General features: G+C 35.2%; 1 protein-coding gene across 2 annotated transcripts in view; it reads right to left on the bottom strand.

Annotated features, from left to right (window-relative positions):
• Positions 1-14015, bottom strand: part of LOC106155583 (uncharacterized) — a 106468-nt gene that overhangs the window by 5455 nt on the left and 86998 nt on the right. For both annotated transcript variants that reach the window (XM_087004879.1, XM_087004880.1), the window contains 31 exons: positions 13616-13785; positions 13189-13264; positions 12805-13056; positions 12257-12466; positions 11767-11957; positions 11200-11446; positions 10608-10763; positions 10227-10388; positions 9815-9976; positions 9424-9519; positions 9170-9274; positions 8762-8888; positions 8439-8532; positions 7854-7974; positions 7536-7645; positions 7187-7304; positions 6552-6674; positions 6227-6351; positions 5801-5994; positions 5324-5448; positions 4808-5071; positions 4197-4353; positions 3542-3748; positions 3147-3412; positions 2777-2920; positions 2521-2616; positions 2020-2268; positions 1561-1692; positions 1148-1331; positions 708-862; positions 323-493 (listed from right to left, as the gene is read on the bottom strand). In XM_087004879.1, coding sequence (XP_086861005.1) covers positions 323-493; positions 708-862; positions 1148-1331; positions 1561-1692; positions 2020-2268; positions 2521-2616; positions 2777-2920; positions 3147-3412; positions 3542-3748; positions 4197-4353; positions 4808-5071; positions 5324-5448; positions 5801-5994; positions 6227-6351; positions 6552-6674; positions 7187-7304; positions 7536-7645; positions 7854-7974; positions 8439-8532; positions 8762-8888; positions 9170-9274; positions 9424-9519; positions 9815-9976; positions 10227-10388; positions 10608-10763; positions 11200-11446; positions 11767-11957; positions 12257-12466; positions 12805-13056; positions 13189-13264; positions 13616-13785 — 4989 coding nt within the window. The remainder of the gene's footprint in view (positions 1-322; positions 494-707; positions 863-1147; positions 1332-1560; positions 1693-2019; positions 2269-2520; positions 2617-2776; positions 2921-3146; positions 3413-3541; positions 3749-4196; positions 4354-4807; positions 5072-5323; positions 5449-5800; positions 5995-6226; positions 6352-6551; positions 6675-7186; positions 7305-7535; positions 7646-7853; positions 7975-8438; positions 8533-8761; positions 8889-9169; positions 9275-9423; positions 9520-9814; positions 9977-10226; positions 10389-10607; positions 10764-11199; positions 11447-11766; positions 11958-12256; positions 12467-12804; positions 13057-13188; positions 13265-13615; positions 13786-14015) is intronic.

Raw genomic sequence — 14015 nt, 5'->3', positions numbered from 1 at the left:
CAACAAAGTACTTCCAGTTTTCATCAATTTCGTGAAAGTGTCAATTTTTTGAAGGGTGGGTCTATATACATTCAGAACTATATCTATTACTTGGTATTTATCCATTATATTCTCATTCAAATGGCCTGAAAATGAATGTTTGTTTCTTACATCCCAGCCTGCAGCTGTTCTGCTCTTTCAATCTTTTTATATCAGTGCAACACACTGACATCTGCAGTGCCAATGATTTTTTACAAACCAAAATGACACGCTCCGTTCAATTTCACCTACCATGCATTTCAGTGTGAATTAATCTAGATATCATGTAAATGGAATCACTTACTGTAACAGTCAGTTTCGTTCACAGACTGGACATTCTCTGTGACATTATATTCCACTGGACACTGTGTGCAGTCCAGCTGGCCTGTTTCATTACTGTATGATCCAACTGGACAAGGCAAACACTGGGCAACTCCAGTAGTATTCTCATAATACATTCCAACTGGGCAGTCAACTAGAGGGAAATAAAACATATGTTTAAAATCTTTTAAAAAGCCATGCATTGGGTAAGAACCAGGCATCTGAAAAATTGAAATTTAAACCTTTTAAAATTGATCAATAAGTGGTTCCTGTTACAGTAGTTTCTCATCATACAGGATTACGCAGTGGCATACAGTCTGAACCACAATAATACCAAGACTGAAATTCACAGCAGCCCTTTAACTTACCACAATCATTGCCATCCAAGGTTGATCCTTCTGGACAGAGCAAGATGCCATCCACTATGATAGTAGAAGAATCAGCTACCACTGTAGTGTTGTCTACATCATATGTCAACAAGCCATATTTGACATCACGTGTGAAAGCACTCACAATAGATTCACTGCAAAAAAATTAGTGCAATAATTTAAATCATTGATAAAATGTTCTTAAGATCCTTAACTGTTTTACCAAAAAATCTTAAATGCGTAATCCGCTTAGATAGGTGACTTACCAAAGTTGACTACTCTGCAGCCGACTATTAGTGTATTATAAAGAATCTAAAATTCTAGCTAAGTTGACCTTTTAGATTTTTTGTATCATTAGAAACAAAGATTTAAGCCAGAAAACAGTCGTTTATTAATGTGAAACTGGGGACTCAGCTGATTTTCATAACTGTTTAATTCACCTTTGTTCAGTTTCATTGTCTGCATCTGTGTCATTTGGAGCAGCTGTTAAGTCATATGTCACTTCATAGAAACTGTCATTCTGGGCTTGTCTCTTAAGACGAGCTGATCCTCTACCACAATTCACATTAACATTGAACTGACAGCCATATTTGCCACGGCCACAGTCTGTAGTGTATTTGTGGTCTGAAACACCATATTTGAAATTCAGATACATTTAAGAAAAACCTTTTTTTATGTATACAATCAACTACACTTTGTTTCATAAATATTTGAATTTTCATGTCATAATAAAGTGCTCCATGGGAACAAAGTATTCAATTTAAGTCAACCAATTACCAACCAATTCAAAAGATCAGAGAGCTTCCAAATTTGGAAAATAGTTATCCACTGATATGAAATCAATGATTCTTACATTTCAACCTGCGTTTACAGCCTTTCTTGAAAGATTCCATCACATCCACCTTTTCTTTGTTAGTACAATCAGCAGAAGATTTCCTCTTGTGTTTGGCTCTTCCCTTTATCCGGCAATTGGGTTTCTTATAAGCTGCAAGAATATTCAACTGTTTAAAAATGATCAAATACTTCATAGAACAATTTTGATAAATTAATGAAATATTTTTTATAAAACAGATTATGATGATTATAGAAACTTGTTGTATATATCATTACAATAGAATGACCTGAGTAGATATCTTATAAGAGCTCTTATCTGAGATTAAAAAATGTTTCCAAAACATTTCAAATATGAACTTGATGCATTGTCTCTTTAAACAAAAAAGTTCTGTTTGGTTTTTACAATTTTTCTTTTTACAGCACATTTGTGATTACTTACATGTCAAGTGTGAACTTAAAACTACATGGAAAAACTTACGAGAACATGCTGGAACCCTGAAAGGAGCCCCACGTTTCTTCTTGTAGGACCATGATCCATCTTCTCCACATGTGTAGTACTTCGCTGGTTTGTCTGCTTTATTGAATTTATAGCCTTTGTTACACTTCAGTTTACACTTATAGTAATCTCCATATTTCTTATGGTTATGGCCCTTTTTCTTGTGCTTTTTCCTTGCAGTGCATTCTTTGTAGCCATTTTTAGGAGCTGGGAATGGCTCACAGTATGAAGCTAAAACAAAATACATGATATCAAAACAATGTTCAGTATATGTTATAACTATTGGTATGAACAACTGAAATGTTCTACTGAGATGAAAAGTTCAGGATATCTGAATGGAGGACAAGGGGACAGTCAACCCTTCTTTTAACAAAATATTTCAAACTACCAAAGAGAGTCCTGTTCTTGACTTACTATTAGATCAAGTTATATTAATGCCACCACATTCCCTCTGTTAAATTTCACCTGAAAATCAATACTTACTTGTCACAACCACCATGAAGGAACAAGAAGCACAGTTGTTCTCTGCATCACAGGCAGTGTACTGTATAGCATACCTGCCCCAAGACAGTGAAGCACCTAAATCAAAATAATATAATTGAATCAATCATTGAACCAGTAAGTCCCCTGTCAATATTTTTGACACACAATGCCTCTCTTTACTCAGATTTACAATTATGTACCAATACAATTGAATGGGGAAAAAACTGAAATGTGTCACAATATAAAGAAGTGTTACCTCTTCTGTATGGTCTGTCAATCTTGACAACCCCAACATTATCAGTGAACCTTGGCTCTTCCCAATTAACTTGTGCTCTACCATATCCTTTATACACAATTGTTTGGTCAATGGGGCAGTAGGTGACCACTGGTGGGTCTCGGTCTGAAAAAAAAATTGAAAATCAATAAAATGGCAATGACCAAAATAATTATTTTTTAAAACTGGAATATCCAACAGGAAAAGTGACGCTTAAATTTAACCTATGGGGTCATAACTAATGTATTTTGAATTTTTTAGTTTTTTGCTTTACAAGTAAATCCAAAATTACTGATTAAACATTTACAAGCATACCCTCTGCTGAAAGTTCATTTCTTATTTATTCATTTACCTATTGGTGTTTTACACGAAGCACCTCTGAACCCAGGGGGGCAGACCAGTGTTCCTCCTATAGAGGGCACCAGTATTTCTACAGCATTACAGAAGTATCCAAACTGTCCGAGATAACTCCAGGGTAGCATAGCACCAGTGCCCTGCAGGACACTAAATGTATTTCCCCACATTGCTATCCTTGAGGCCAGAAGACTTGTGGAAAACACATTCACTTGACTAAGGATTCCTGCTCCTCGAGCACCAAATGCCATCTTGATGGACATGCTGAATGCAAGAACACTTGAGCATTACATATATATTACAGCAAGAAGGCGCATGTACATAACATATTTATGCAAGTTATAAAATTCAAAACTGAAATTCAAGGTTTATCTTAAATGTATGACCACTTACCTTGTTGATATGACGCTACTAACTCCATATCCAGTGCCAGACTGTACTAGCTGACCATTAAGATAGACTGACCAGGCCCCTGAAGTACTTGACCATGTTGCACATTGATGGAACCATGCTCCAGTGCTGACTGCTGTGTCCACTTCTTGTACTGTTCCTGTGATGTTCAGGTATGTCTTACTGCTGTCAAACAACAGGATTGGCTCACTGAAATATTGAAATTGTAGCCGATCAATTTTATTCAATTTTACTGATTGCTATTCGCTGCAGCTGCATCCAAAGGCAAAAATAACCTACTGATAGTATTACCATTCCAAATTATCAGCAACAATATGTATGTATGGAGGGGGGATACAAATAAGTATCAATATTTGCATTTGGATGGTAAGGTGTAAGACCCAAAAACATTTATCCCTATTCTAGAAATTGGAGAAAAATGACATCAACCACTTTATTTAAAACTTTGTTTCTTTATATCAAAATCTAAACCAAGCAGTCCTGGTGTTAGGCTGATGCAATTATTTTCGTCAAATGTTTTCAAATAAATTACATCTGTCAGACCTTAATAAGCAACATTAACTTTGATTTTGCAAACTTTCTTCCCTTAATGCCATCATAACAAACAGAACATTCATTGATTGCAGGGACAACTTACCCATTTCCATACAATTCAAAATGTGGTCTATCAACTGTGTCACTAAGATAACGCACCCATAGACAGACGGACAGTTCTGTCATTGTACTTATTGCTATGCCTTGGGCACTACATGCAGCAGTCCCTTGGAAAAGTATATCAAAGTCTGAAGAACTCTCTGAAAGTAAAACCACACTTAAAATAAATCACACTAAAATAAATCAATGATATGAATAATACCCTAAACTGTTGTTTGTTTCATTATCTTCTATAAATTAAAATCCAGATAACACAAAGGCTCTAAAAAGAGGAAATACTAAAGAGATCCAGAATCTATCCATTTTCAAAGTTATATATCACTTAATTAAAATACTCATTCAAAACAATTGGAAAAAACATTCTGCTGGATCCCCAGTCTTAGTAATTATAATGATTCCAAAATAATGCACAACTTTTTTAAACACTACACCAACACAAACTAAGCATCTGTAGTTTTTACCGAATGAAAAAATAGTACCAGCTTACATTAATCTTTTGTAAATCATGATGAAACATTCCATTATATATTATATCCTCACTACATCTAATATAACAAATAACACTTATTAATAGCATCCAGTTAATAAAATTACCTTTTTCACAGACTAAGCCATAGGTCCCAGGGGGACATCTACAAGTGGCACCATTTTCTTTCACACTGTTCACACATGTTGCATTCTTTGGGCATGGGTTGAGAACTGAACAGTAGTCTACTATATCTGCACAAGTCTTGCCAGTGTAGCTTGTTGGACAGACACAGGCAAAGTCACTGACTTTGTCAATGCACTCAGCCCCTTTCTGGCAAGGGTTTGGAGAGCAGTCATCTATGTTGATCTTGCAGTCTTTGCCAGTAAATCCTGAAAAAATATCAATTCTTACATTAAAATAAAGACTATAAATGAATATTATGAGTAAGAACACTGCAGATTTTTTGGCACAAGCAGTCATTTATATGAAATAAATATTAAGATTTTGTTTTGCGCCACAAATTTGCAAAGCAAACTTCTGTCTGTGAAACATGAAGATTAATTATTTTATGCTAAATCTGTACTAAAACAAAGCATAGTCTTTTTGTTTTAATGATTTGGCTGGTTTCTGTATATACATACCTGCTGCACAGGAGCAACTGTACCCATCCACCAAGTCTGTGCAGAACCCTCCGTTCTCACATGGACCAGACAAACACTCATTTATGTTGATTTGACAACGATTGCCTGTGAATCCATCTGGACAACTATAAAAATATACAACTAATTTGGTTAAATTTACAATCAAATGATGTTGAAAATCATTAATAATGTTAAATTTTTTCTTACATCTTCATCAGGGATGAGACTGTCACTTAGCAAAAAAGCCAGGGGTCCAGGAGGCCCTCTGCATCCAAATCAAAATTGATATTAATTTTTTGGTTTCCAAAAAGTCAGAAATCCACTGATAGACAGAAAAATTTCTTTACTGCTTCATACAGATAAATCACAACCTGACATCTTTTACCCAAAAGACATACAACGCTAAACCTCTTTCAACACGTACCAATACCCTTCTGTTGCATTACAAACGTCCACTGCTCCATACAGGACACATACCTGCAGAAAAACTCATTTATGCCATCATCGCAGCTTCCACCATTTAAGCAAGTGTCAGATGCACAATCTTGGATGTTACTTTCACAAAGTTGTCCTGTCCATCCGCTGTTACAAGTACAGGTGAAGCCATTGAGGACACTGGTACAGTTAGCCCCATTTAAGCATGAGCCCTTATCACAGTTATCAATTATGTCCTGAAATGTTCATGTCAAGTCAATGTGATTAGCAGGCTATATCAAAACTGCAGACAATGATCATCTGAGCTAACAGGTTTCAAGCTGTACATATAAGCAGCATGTAGCTTTTTCAATTTTTTTGAAAAAATAAAAAGTTAATTACTGGAAATATTTAGGTATATTTTTAAAAACAGATTGTCAAGGGAGTTAGAAACATCAAATCAAACTTTGAACATTTCGAAAAACTTACTGAACAGTTCTTTCCAGTGTAACCCCTGTCACAATCACAATAATAGCCCCTCAGCTGGTCTATACATTTCCCATTGACACAAGGGTCTGGACTGCAGTCATCAATATTTGTCCCACAATCTTTTCCTGATAAACAATTATTATTATTATTATTATTATTATTATTATTATTATTATTATTATTATATGAATAAGTTTTGTTGACAGTCAAGATGAGACACCCACCAATCACCATACCATATTACTATAAAAGAAATCAAAAGTTAGATACATTTGTTTTACTTGGTCACAATAAACAATGACTTGTTTTGGTTACAAAGACTCACCAGTCCATCCAGGAGAACACAAGCAAGTGTAGGTATCAATTCCATTCACACAGGATCCTCTGCTGTTGCAGGGTTCATCTAGACAATAGTTTATCTTGTTTTCGCATAAGCGGCCTTCATAACCTAAGATGTACAGATTGAAAGACTTAAAGACTTAGAAGTGATGAAATGAATCGATGCCATGTAAAAGAGTACTGTTTTCGCCTCATCTTATGCAAGAGGTAACTCAAGTTACCCCCCCCTCCTTACTGCATGCTCTTGCTGTACAGTAGAATAAAAAAGTTTGCCTTTCTAATATAAGAATTCACGTGAAACTTTTCTTAACAACATGCAAATTTCTTCTGACATGTTTAAGTCACAGAGAATGGTCAGCCACTATCTCTTCTGTACATACTGGATAACTATATTTCCATTATTAAGATATAACGTGACTTACTGACAGAAGAGGTCCAACTAAGAAGTAATCCTTTTGAACCAATTTCTGTCTCATTTTAACCAAATTATCTACACTACACTACATCTGGTAACAGTAATAACTTATTAAAATGCTACCTGGCATGACAGAAAAAATATAAACTTTAATAACCCCCCCCCCCCAAAAAAAAAATTCAACTAAAATCTTAAAATGAACTTACCAGGACTGCATTTACAACTGAAATCATTCAATTCATCCATGCAGGTTGCGTTGTTCTGGCACTTGTTAGGGTCACATTCATCAATGTTTACTTCACAGTTACGTCCTGTAAATCCAGGCTGTGAACAGAGTTCATAAGGGTCAGTTTACTTCCAGTTAATACTGAAAATCATTCTTATTACAATAGCAATCTTTTCTTTTATAATCATTAAAATCAATCTGCCCATTTAAGTCAATCACAAGAAATATTAAAAGAAGTGCTGAGACTTCAATCTCCACATTGTGTGATCTGAGTGGGTCACTGAATTACTACTGTTATCCAAAGCAGATATACACCACACTATAACTACCTTGCAATCACATTGATAGTTATTTGTCAGATCTTTGCAGGCTGCTAAATTCATGCATGGGTTACTGCTACACTCATCTTCTTCCAGCTCACAATACTGTCCAGCAAACCCTGGCAAAATGAAGCAGAAGAATCATAGTTTTGATTATAGTTTAAAGACTTGATCTCTAATATGAATAAGGCAATGTTTGTATTGCCCTTATATGTAAATATGCTATAGGATGACTTTGTACAAATATAATTTGAAAAAAATACACCTTTGTGGATAATCATAACATAATGAGTAAAGTTTTAACCCCACTGTTTTCTCACCCCTTACCTGGAGGACAACTGCAAATAATGTCATTGATAGCATCAGTACAGTTTCCATCATTTTGGCAGCTCATGGTCAGGCAGTCATCTATTGAAATTGTGCACTGTGGACCCTGGAATCCTGTTCCCTGGTAAACAAAGTAAAAATAACACTTAGCATCCCTCATGATGTTACTGCGCAATAGTTATATTATTGAGTGAGTGTGCACCCCTGAAAGGAGGAGTAATTAATGACGATGAATTGACATGGAACTTAGAACCAGGAGTAAACAAAGTACAATTTCTGTATTTTTCATTTATATTGTACTTTTTTGTAATTTGTTTATTGCTGATAGGTATTGATCAGTTTTATTTCTCAGTGTCTTTTAGATTAAAATGACACTTAGAAGAGCATCAAAAGCAGACAAAATACAAGAATTTAACTATCAACAATATAAATTTACATAAAAGGTAGTTTTATGAAGAACTGCTTGATATAATAGTGGACAGCATCATTGATGGACGAAATTGTTTGTATTTGCATACATATCCTGTTCTAAATAATTCAGGTTATATTGGTTATATTGGAAATCATAGTGTTTACATCACATACCTCACATACACACTCATAGGTGTTTTCTGCATTGAAACACTGCCCATTGTTAGCACAGGGACGACTCTGACAGTAGTCAACAGGACTTTCACACCTAGAACAACCATTATAACTCATAATAATAGTGGACAAATCAATAATCAGATAGAAGTTACATATGGTAATGTATCTTTATAATATCAAAAAGTAAAAACCGTAGAAACCATAGAATGCATTTTTCCTTCTATCACAAGCTGCATAATTATTCACCAAAAAATATAAAACCAGAAAATTAAAATTGTTTTCAATTTTTTTCTAAGGAAGAATGTTTTGATAACATGTACCTTGCTCCAGTATATCCTTGGAAGCACGCACAGTCGTATGACAGGAAGCCATCTGTACATTCACCAAACATGCATGGATTGGAGGCACACTCATCTATGGGAACCTCACAGAACCTGCCAGTATAACCTAGAAAGACAAATATTACTGTTTAACATTAAGAAATTTGCTTTAAAATGAAATATATACAATAAACTTAAGAGAAATGAAGTATTTCAATACACCATCAGAACTGGACATGATTCAAACCCATAATGACAATGTTTGAATTTAATTGTTCATGTTTCTCTCTCTCTCTCTCTCTCTCTCTCTCTCTCTCTCTCTCTCTCTCTCTCTCTCTCTCACACACACACACACACACGTGTGTGCATCCACTGATCTTTAATACATATACACTGACATATACTAACCTGGTGGACATGTGCACATGTAAGATCCAATTCCATCCACACAAGTTGCATTGTTTTGACAGTTGTTAGATGAACATTCATCAATGTTAGTCTCACAGTTTTTACCTATAATGACAAAATTAAAAAAAAATTAATAATGAAGTAGTATGGGTCTCTCTCCCTTTTTCTGCAAACACAAAAGAAAACAGAAAAGTGAACAAAGCTTAAAATGTATCTTGTGAATATTCCTAAAGCCAGAACCAACAACCACTAACCTGTGAATCCTAAAGAGCAAAGGCAGGTGTAATATCTACTAAAACTGTTACAAGTACCATCATTCTGACATTTGCTGGGAGCACACTGATCAATAACTGGAAATGAAAAAGATTTTTTATTATTCTTCACGGATAATATATTTTAAAAATATGCATTTTATAAATATTTGTGTCACTTTTTAAAACTAATGACTTTGCAATTTCATTAGAATGATATCACAAAGTCATTAGTTTTAAAAATCATACTGGGAGCTATACAAATGAAAAACACTTAACTTTTTTATGATAACTTAATGATATACGCTTTTACAAACACCAAACAAAATAAAAGAAAGATACTGCAAGTAACATATTCACAGGGGTTTAACCATTAAATTTCAAGATATCATACCTTTGCAATCACTGGATTTATTACTCCCCATGGAGACAGTAGCCAGTTGTTCTGAGCACTCCTGACACACAGTGGAACCAAACAAATCAGCAAAGGTATGTCTTGGACAAGGAATGCAAGGAACCAGGCCTGAACTGCTGAATGTTCCAGGGTTACATACAGCTAAAAATTAAGGGAGTTAAACACAAGATTAGAAAAAAAATTATTTTCAAAATATGTTACTAGATTTATCATACCTGACCAAATCCAAGATAAAAACATATTTCCAAGATATATTACTAGATTCTAAACAAACCTTGTGTGTTTAGCTGATTGCTTAAAACAGTATACAAATGCTATATAGAGGCTAGACTAATTCAAAAGAATGTCCATGTGGCACAATTGCATTAGGGCATCTCAACTAAACACAAACCTTTACACTCCTTTTCTGACACTGCCCCAGCAAACTGCGTGGTGGTTCCTGGATTGCACATTATGCAATCATTAGACCCAGTGTTAGGCTGGTAAGAACCTATTTCACACCTACTGCAAGGCTGTAGCGCATTCTTTGAGAATTCCCCTTGTCCACAATAAGCTAGAAAAAAATTAACACATTTTCAGTATTCAGTATACCAACATAGATATCAACTTATCTTGCCAATGCAGCACTTAAAAACAGTCCTTAAAAATCATTAATCTGTATCACTTAGTTATACATGTAACATAAGGCTAAAAAATTAAAAATAATGTACAAAACAATCTGGATAGCCACACATATATTTCAAATGCCTACACGGTCAGTAAGGTCAAATACCTATACAGTCAGTAAGGTTCTTGGCTCCATCATATCGAGTTGAGGTTCCTGAAGGACAAACTGTACAGTTGGTCTGTCCAAACTGGTCCTGGTAGGTACCTCTGGGACACTTCATACAGGTGCCATTGAAGGCATAGAAACCTGCTGAGCATTCAGCTGCAAGAGATCATGATATAATCAAGGCTGTGTGTCCTGAAGTCTCGAGGTTTTTACCCTTCAGATTTTTTTGAAATCCAAATTGTTTGTTGAAAGTCATAGAGGGTGAATAAGTAGCATGAAAGTGTTTTTGATCATGGTTTAGATACTTTTCTCTAAATGTCCAATGTTGATTTTACTCCAAGCAGTGTATATGAACACTCAATTGTCAGAATTTGTCAAAATTACATTTCATGTTTCCAAAGCAATAAAATTCAAATTTGACACCATACAAACACTTTCGATAATAAATCTTTTAAAATTAATAAATATCAATATCTGTGCTTCTGAAATATATAACTTGTTTTCAAATAGCTAGTTCACAGCTGTGCATTGAAAACTGATAGGTTTATAATTATGCATTTAACATTTAAAGCATACCAGCATATAAACATACCACAGAAAGAGCTCCCATTCTTCACTGTGACAACCTGGCCCATGGGACAAGAGTAGCCTTTTGTAATATTGGGAACACCGTCCAGGTTCAGGTCATTGCAGCCAGATGTAGTAACATTGATGACGGTCAAGGCAGTAGTGGACAAGAGGGCATTACTGATGAGTTCTGCACACTGCTCTGTCTGACTGGCCTGAATATCTGCCGTGGGGTCAATGAAGGACAGGTCTATGGAGGTGTCCAGTCGCAGCTGTAACAGCAATAAAAAATATAAGAAAGAAAGAAATTAAAGAGTATTCTATCAAAATAATGAAATTATCCTAAATATAGTATTTTTTTGGTAATATGTATAATATTACTGAAAAGAATAAGTATTTTGTTCACATTAGTAAATGGGTTATTCAGACAAGCAACTTTTCATTATTTCAGATGTATATGTAGCTAATTAACAGTAAGTTTGGATTATGTATATGTACCATAATTCCTTCCCATTTATTTTTTGCTAGCTTTTGCCCCACTGTTGAAGGCTCTCGTCAACTTCTATTGTGTTCATAAATTGTCTTTCCTTACCCCATTTGTGAGTGCACTGGATCCTAAAGATTTTGAAGTCTTGTTCAGTTCTCCAAAGCCACTACAACTGGTTAGAGCCAGCTGGGTCAAGGCTTCTATCACACTTGCCTCATATGTGGGAGTGCACCCTGCTAGAGAGGGCACAGTAAAATCCAGAGTAATTTGGATGGTAAACTCTGGGAGGTTTAGGACTGGAATGGAATGGAAAATAGCATTTAAAATGATAATTTCATATGAAACAGAGAGGTACAGTTGTGTGTGTGTGTGTGTGTGTGTGTGTGTGTGTGTGTGTGTGTGTGTAAGCATGCATGCAGACATGCGAGAGTGCCCGCATGCAGTGCACATTCAAAGAGAAGCACTAGATTGCCAGCAAAACTACTACAGTGGAAAATGTTTATATATAGAACATAGAACATCAATAAATAAAAGCAATTAATCCAAATTGCAGCCACCACAATTTGCACATATTCCAACAATGTTATCAACTCACATGAACAGTCTGGTAAGAATGGACTAGGAGACCAGAGTCCTCCAGAGGTGCACTGACTAGGTTCTGGATCCTCCACAGCCAGAGAGTATCTCGGTCCCTCACACAATATAGTACACAACAAAGCATCCAGGCCGCTGGGCAATTTGTCACTAACACAGCTCTTGTTTCCATTCTGAGGTGGTATTAGGGTCCAGTCTGGGCATCCAGCAGCTGAAAAATCAATGTTGGACATCCATGCAGTTATGTTCATATTTATGAATTTGGATATATCTTGGTGCAACTCTGCTTGAAAACAGTGAAATTGACCATATGGGAACTTTTTTCTATAAAATTTTTCATTCTGATTTTCCTGTGGATAAATTTCTTATAAACAATCAACCAAAACTTTCATTTAATCTCTTTAAATTAAAAAGCTCTGTGGAGTTATTTTATATAAAAGCACTTCAATGTTACATCAATTTCAAATTAATGCAACTAACTAATCTAAAAATTACTTATAATCACTTTGCTATTTCTTGAAGAACTCAGAAACTTCAAATAAATCTTACGTTCTATCAGGAAGATAAAAGTGCAGGATGCATTGTTGCCTGCTGCATCTATGGCTGTCACAGTGACTGTCATTGGTTCCCCAACAATAACCATGGTTCCATTGGGTGGATCATATACTACACTGGCTATTCCACTGTAGTCCCTTATCTGGACGGTGTCCAGGGGGTAGGAGGCAGGGACTTGCTGGACATCAGTGGTCACATTCACTATGACCGGGTTGGCTGGACAGTACATTACGGGTGGGTGGATGTCTATAGGCAAAAAAAAAATAATAATAAATTTATAAGGAATCATTTTTGAAAGTAATAGTGTCAAAAACAATTATGTTTGCTTGTTTAGATGTAAACTGTGAATAATCAACTGATGTTATTAGTATTGCTTACCTATAAGCACAACATTGACAGTACAGTTGACTGCATTGCCTGATGGATCTTCAGCAGTATATGTCACAGTCATATTCTGGAAGAATGGATTACATTAATAATTATGCCTTTTAAACATATCCATCATAGAGTTAGTATTGAGTCTACGTTTTATCTTAACTTAAAAGAATATTACAATATACATATCTTGAAGGTTTATGCTTTATGTGGCTTCAGAAGGCATTTCAAATCCTCATGAGAAAATAGCATGTAAATAGAAGAAGGAAAGTACTTCCATCAATTAAAATATAGAACAAACTGGATTAAGATTTAAATTCCATTCTCATTTTAATCTATTTTGTTTTTTTCCATTTTACTTTCATAAAACTGAATACACACTAAGCCTCCTCCACTAATCTATCATGATAGTCAAGGCTAGCAGACTTACTTTCTTGAACATGTAAGGTGATATTACTCTTGGTGGCAATGACGTGATTGAGACAAGACCAGAATTATCTTCTGCTTGGGGCATGTCAAAGGCAACCTCCTCAGGACCATTCACTCCCAAAGTAATATTTATGTTCTCTGGGCATACTGTGAACACTGGTGGCTTGACATCTTTAAAAAATATTAGAAAATGTTTGTCACTGATCTTTGAACTTGGAGTTAAGACAAAGACAAATTAACTGAGAATCGTGCCTCCATAGAAAATTGTCAAATTGTATTAGGACTGTCATGATTAAAATAATAGTCATATGCATGCCAACTGCTTTCAATGTAAAATAACTTTGCACATCCAAAGGATAAACCACTGCATAATATTTACAGTGGTTTTTACCCCGGAGTCT

This window comes from Lingula anatina, chromosome 2, assembly GCF_051362555.1.
Source record: "Lingula anatina isolate TDL-2025a chromosome 2, LinAna3.0, whole genome shotgun sequence".
Classification (NCBI taxonomy): Eukaryota; Metazoa; Brachiopoda; class Lingulata; order Lingulida; family Lingulidae; genus Lingula; species Lingula anatina.
The sequence above is the reverse complement of the archived record's forward strand: the minus strand, read 5'-3'. Positions and strand labels throughout refer to the sequence as shown.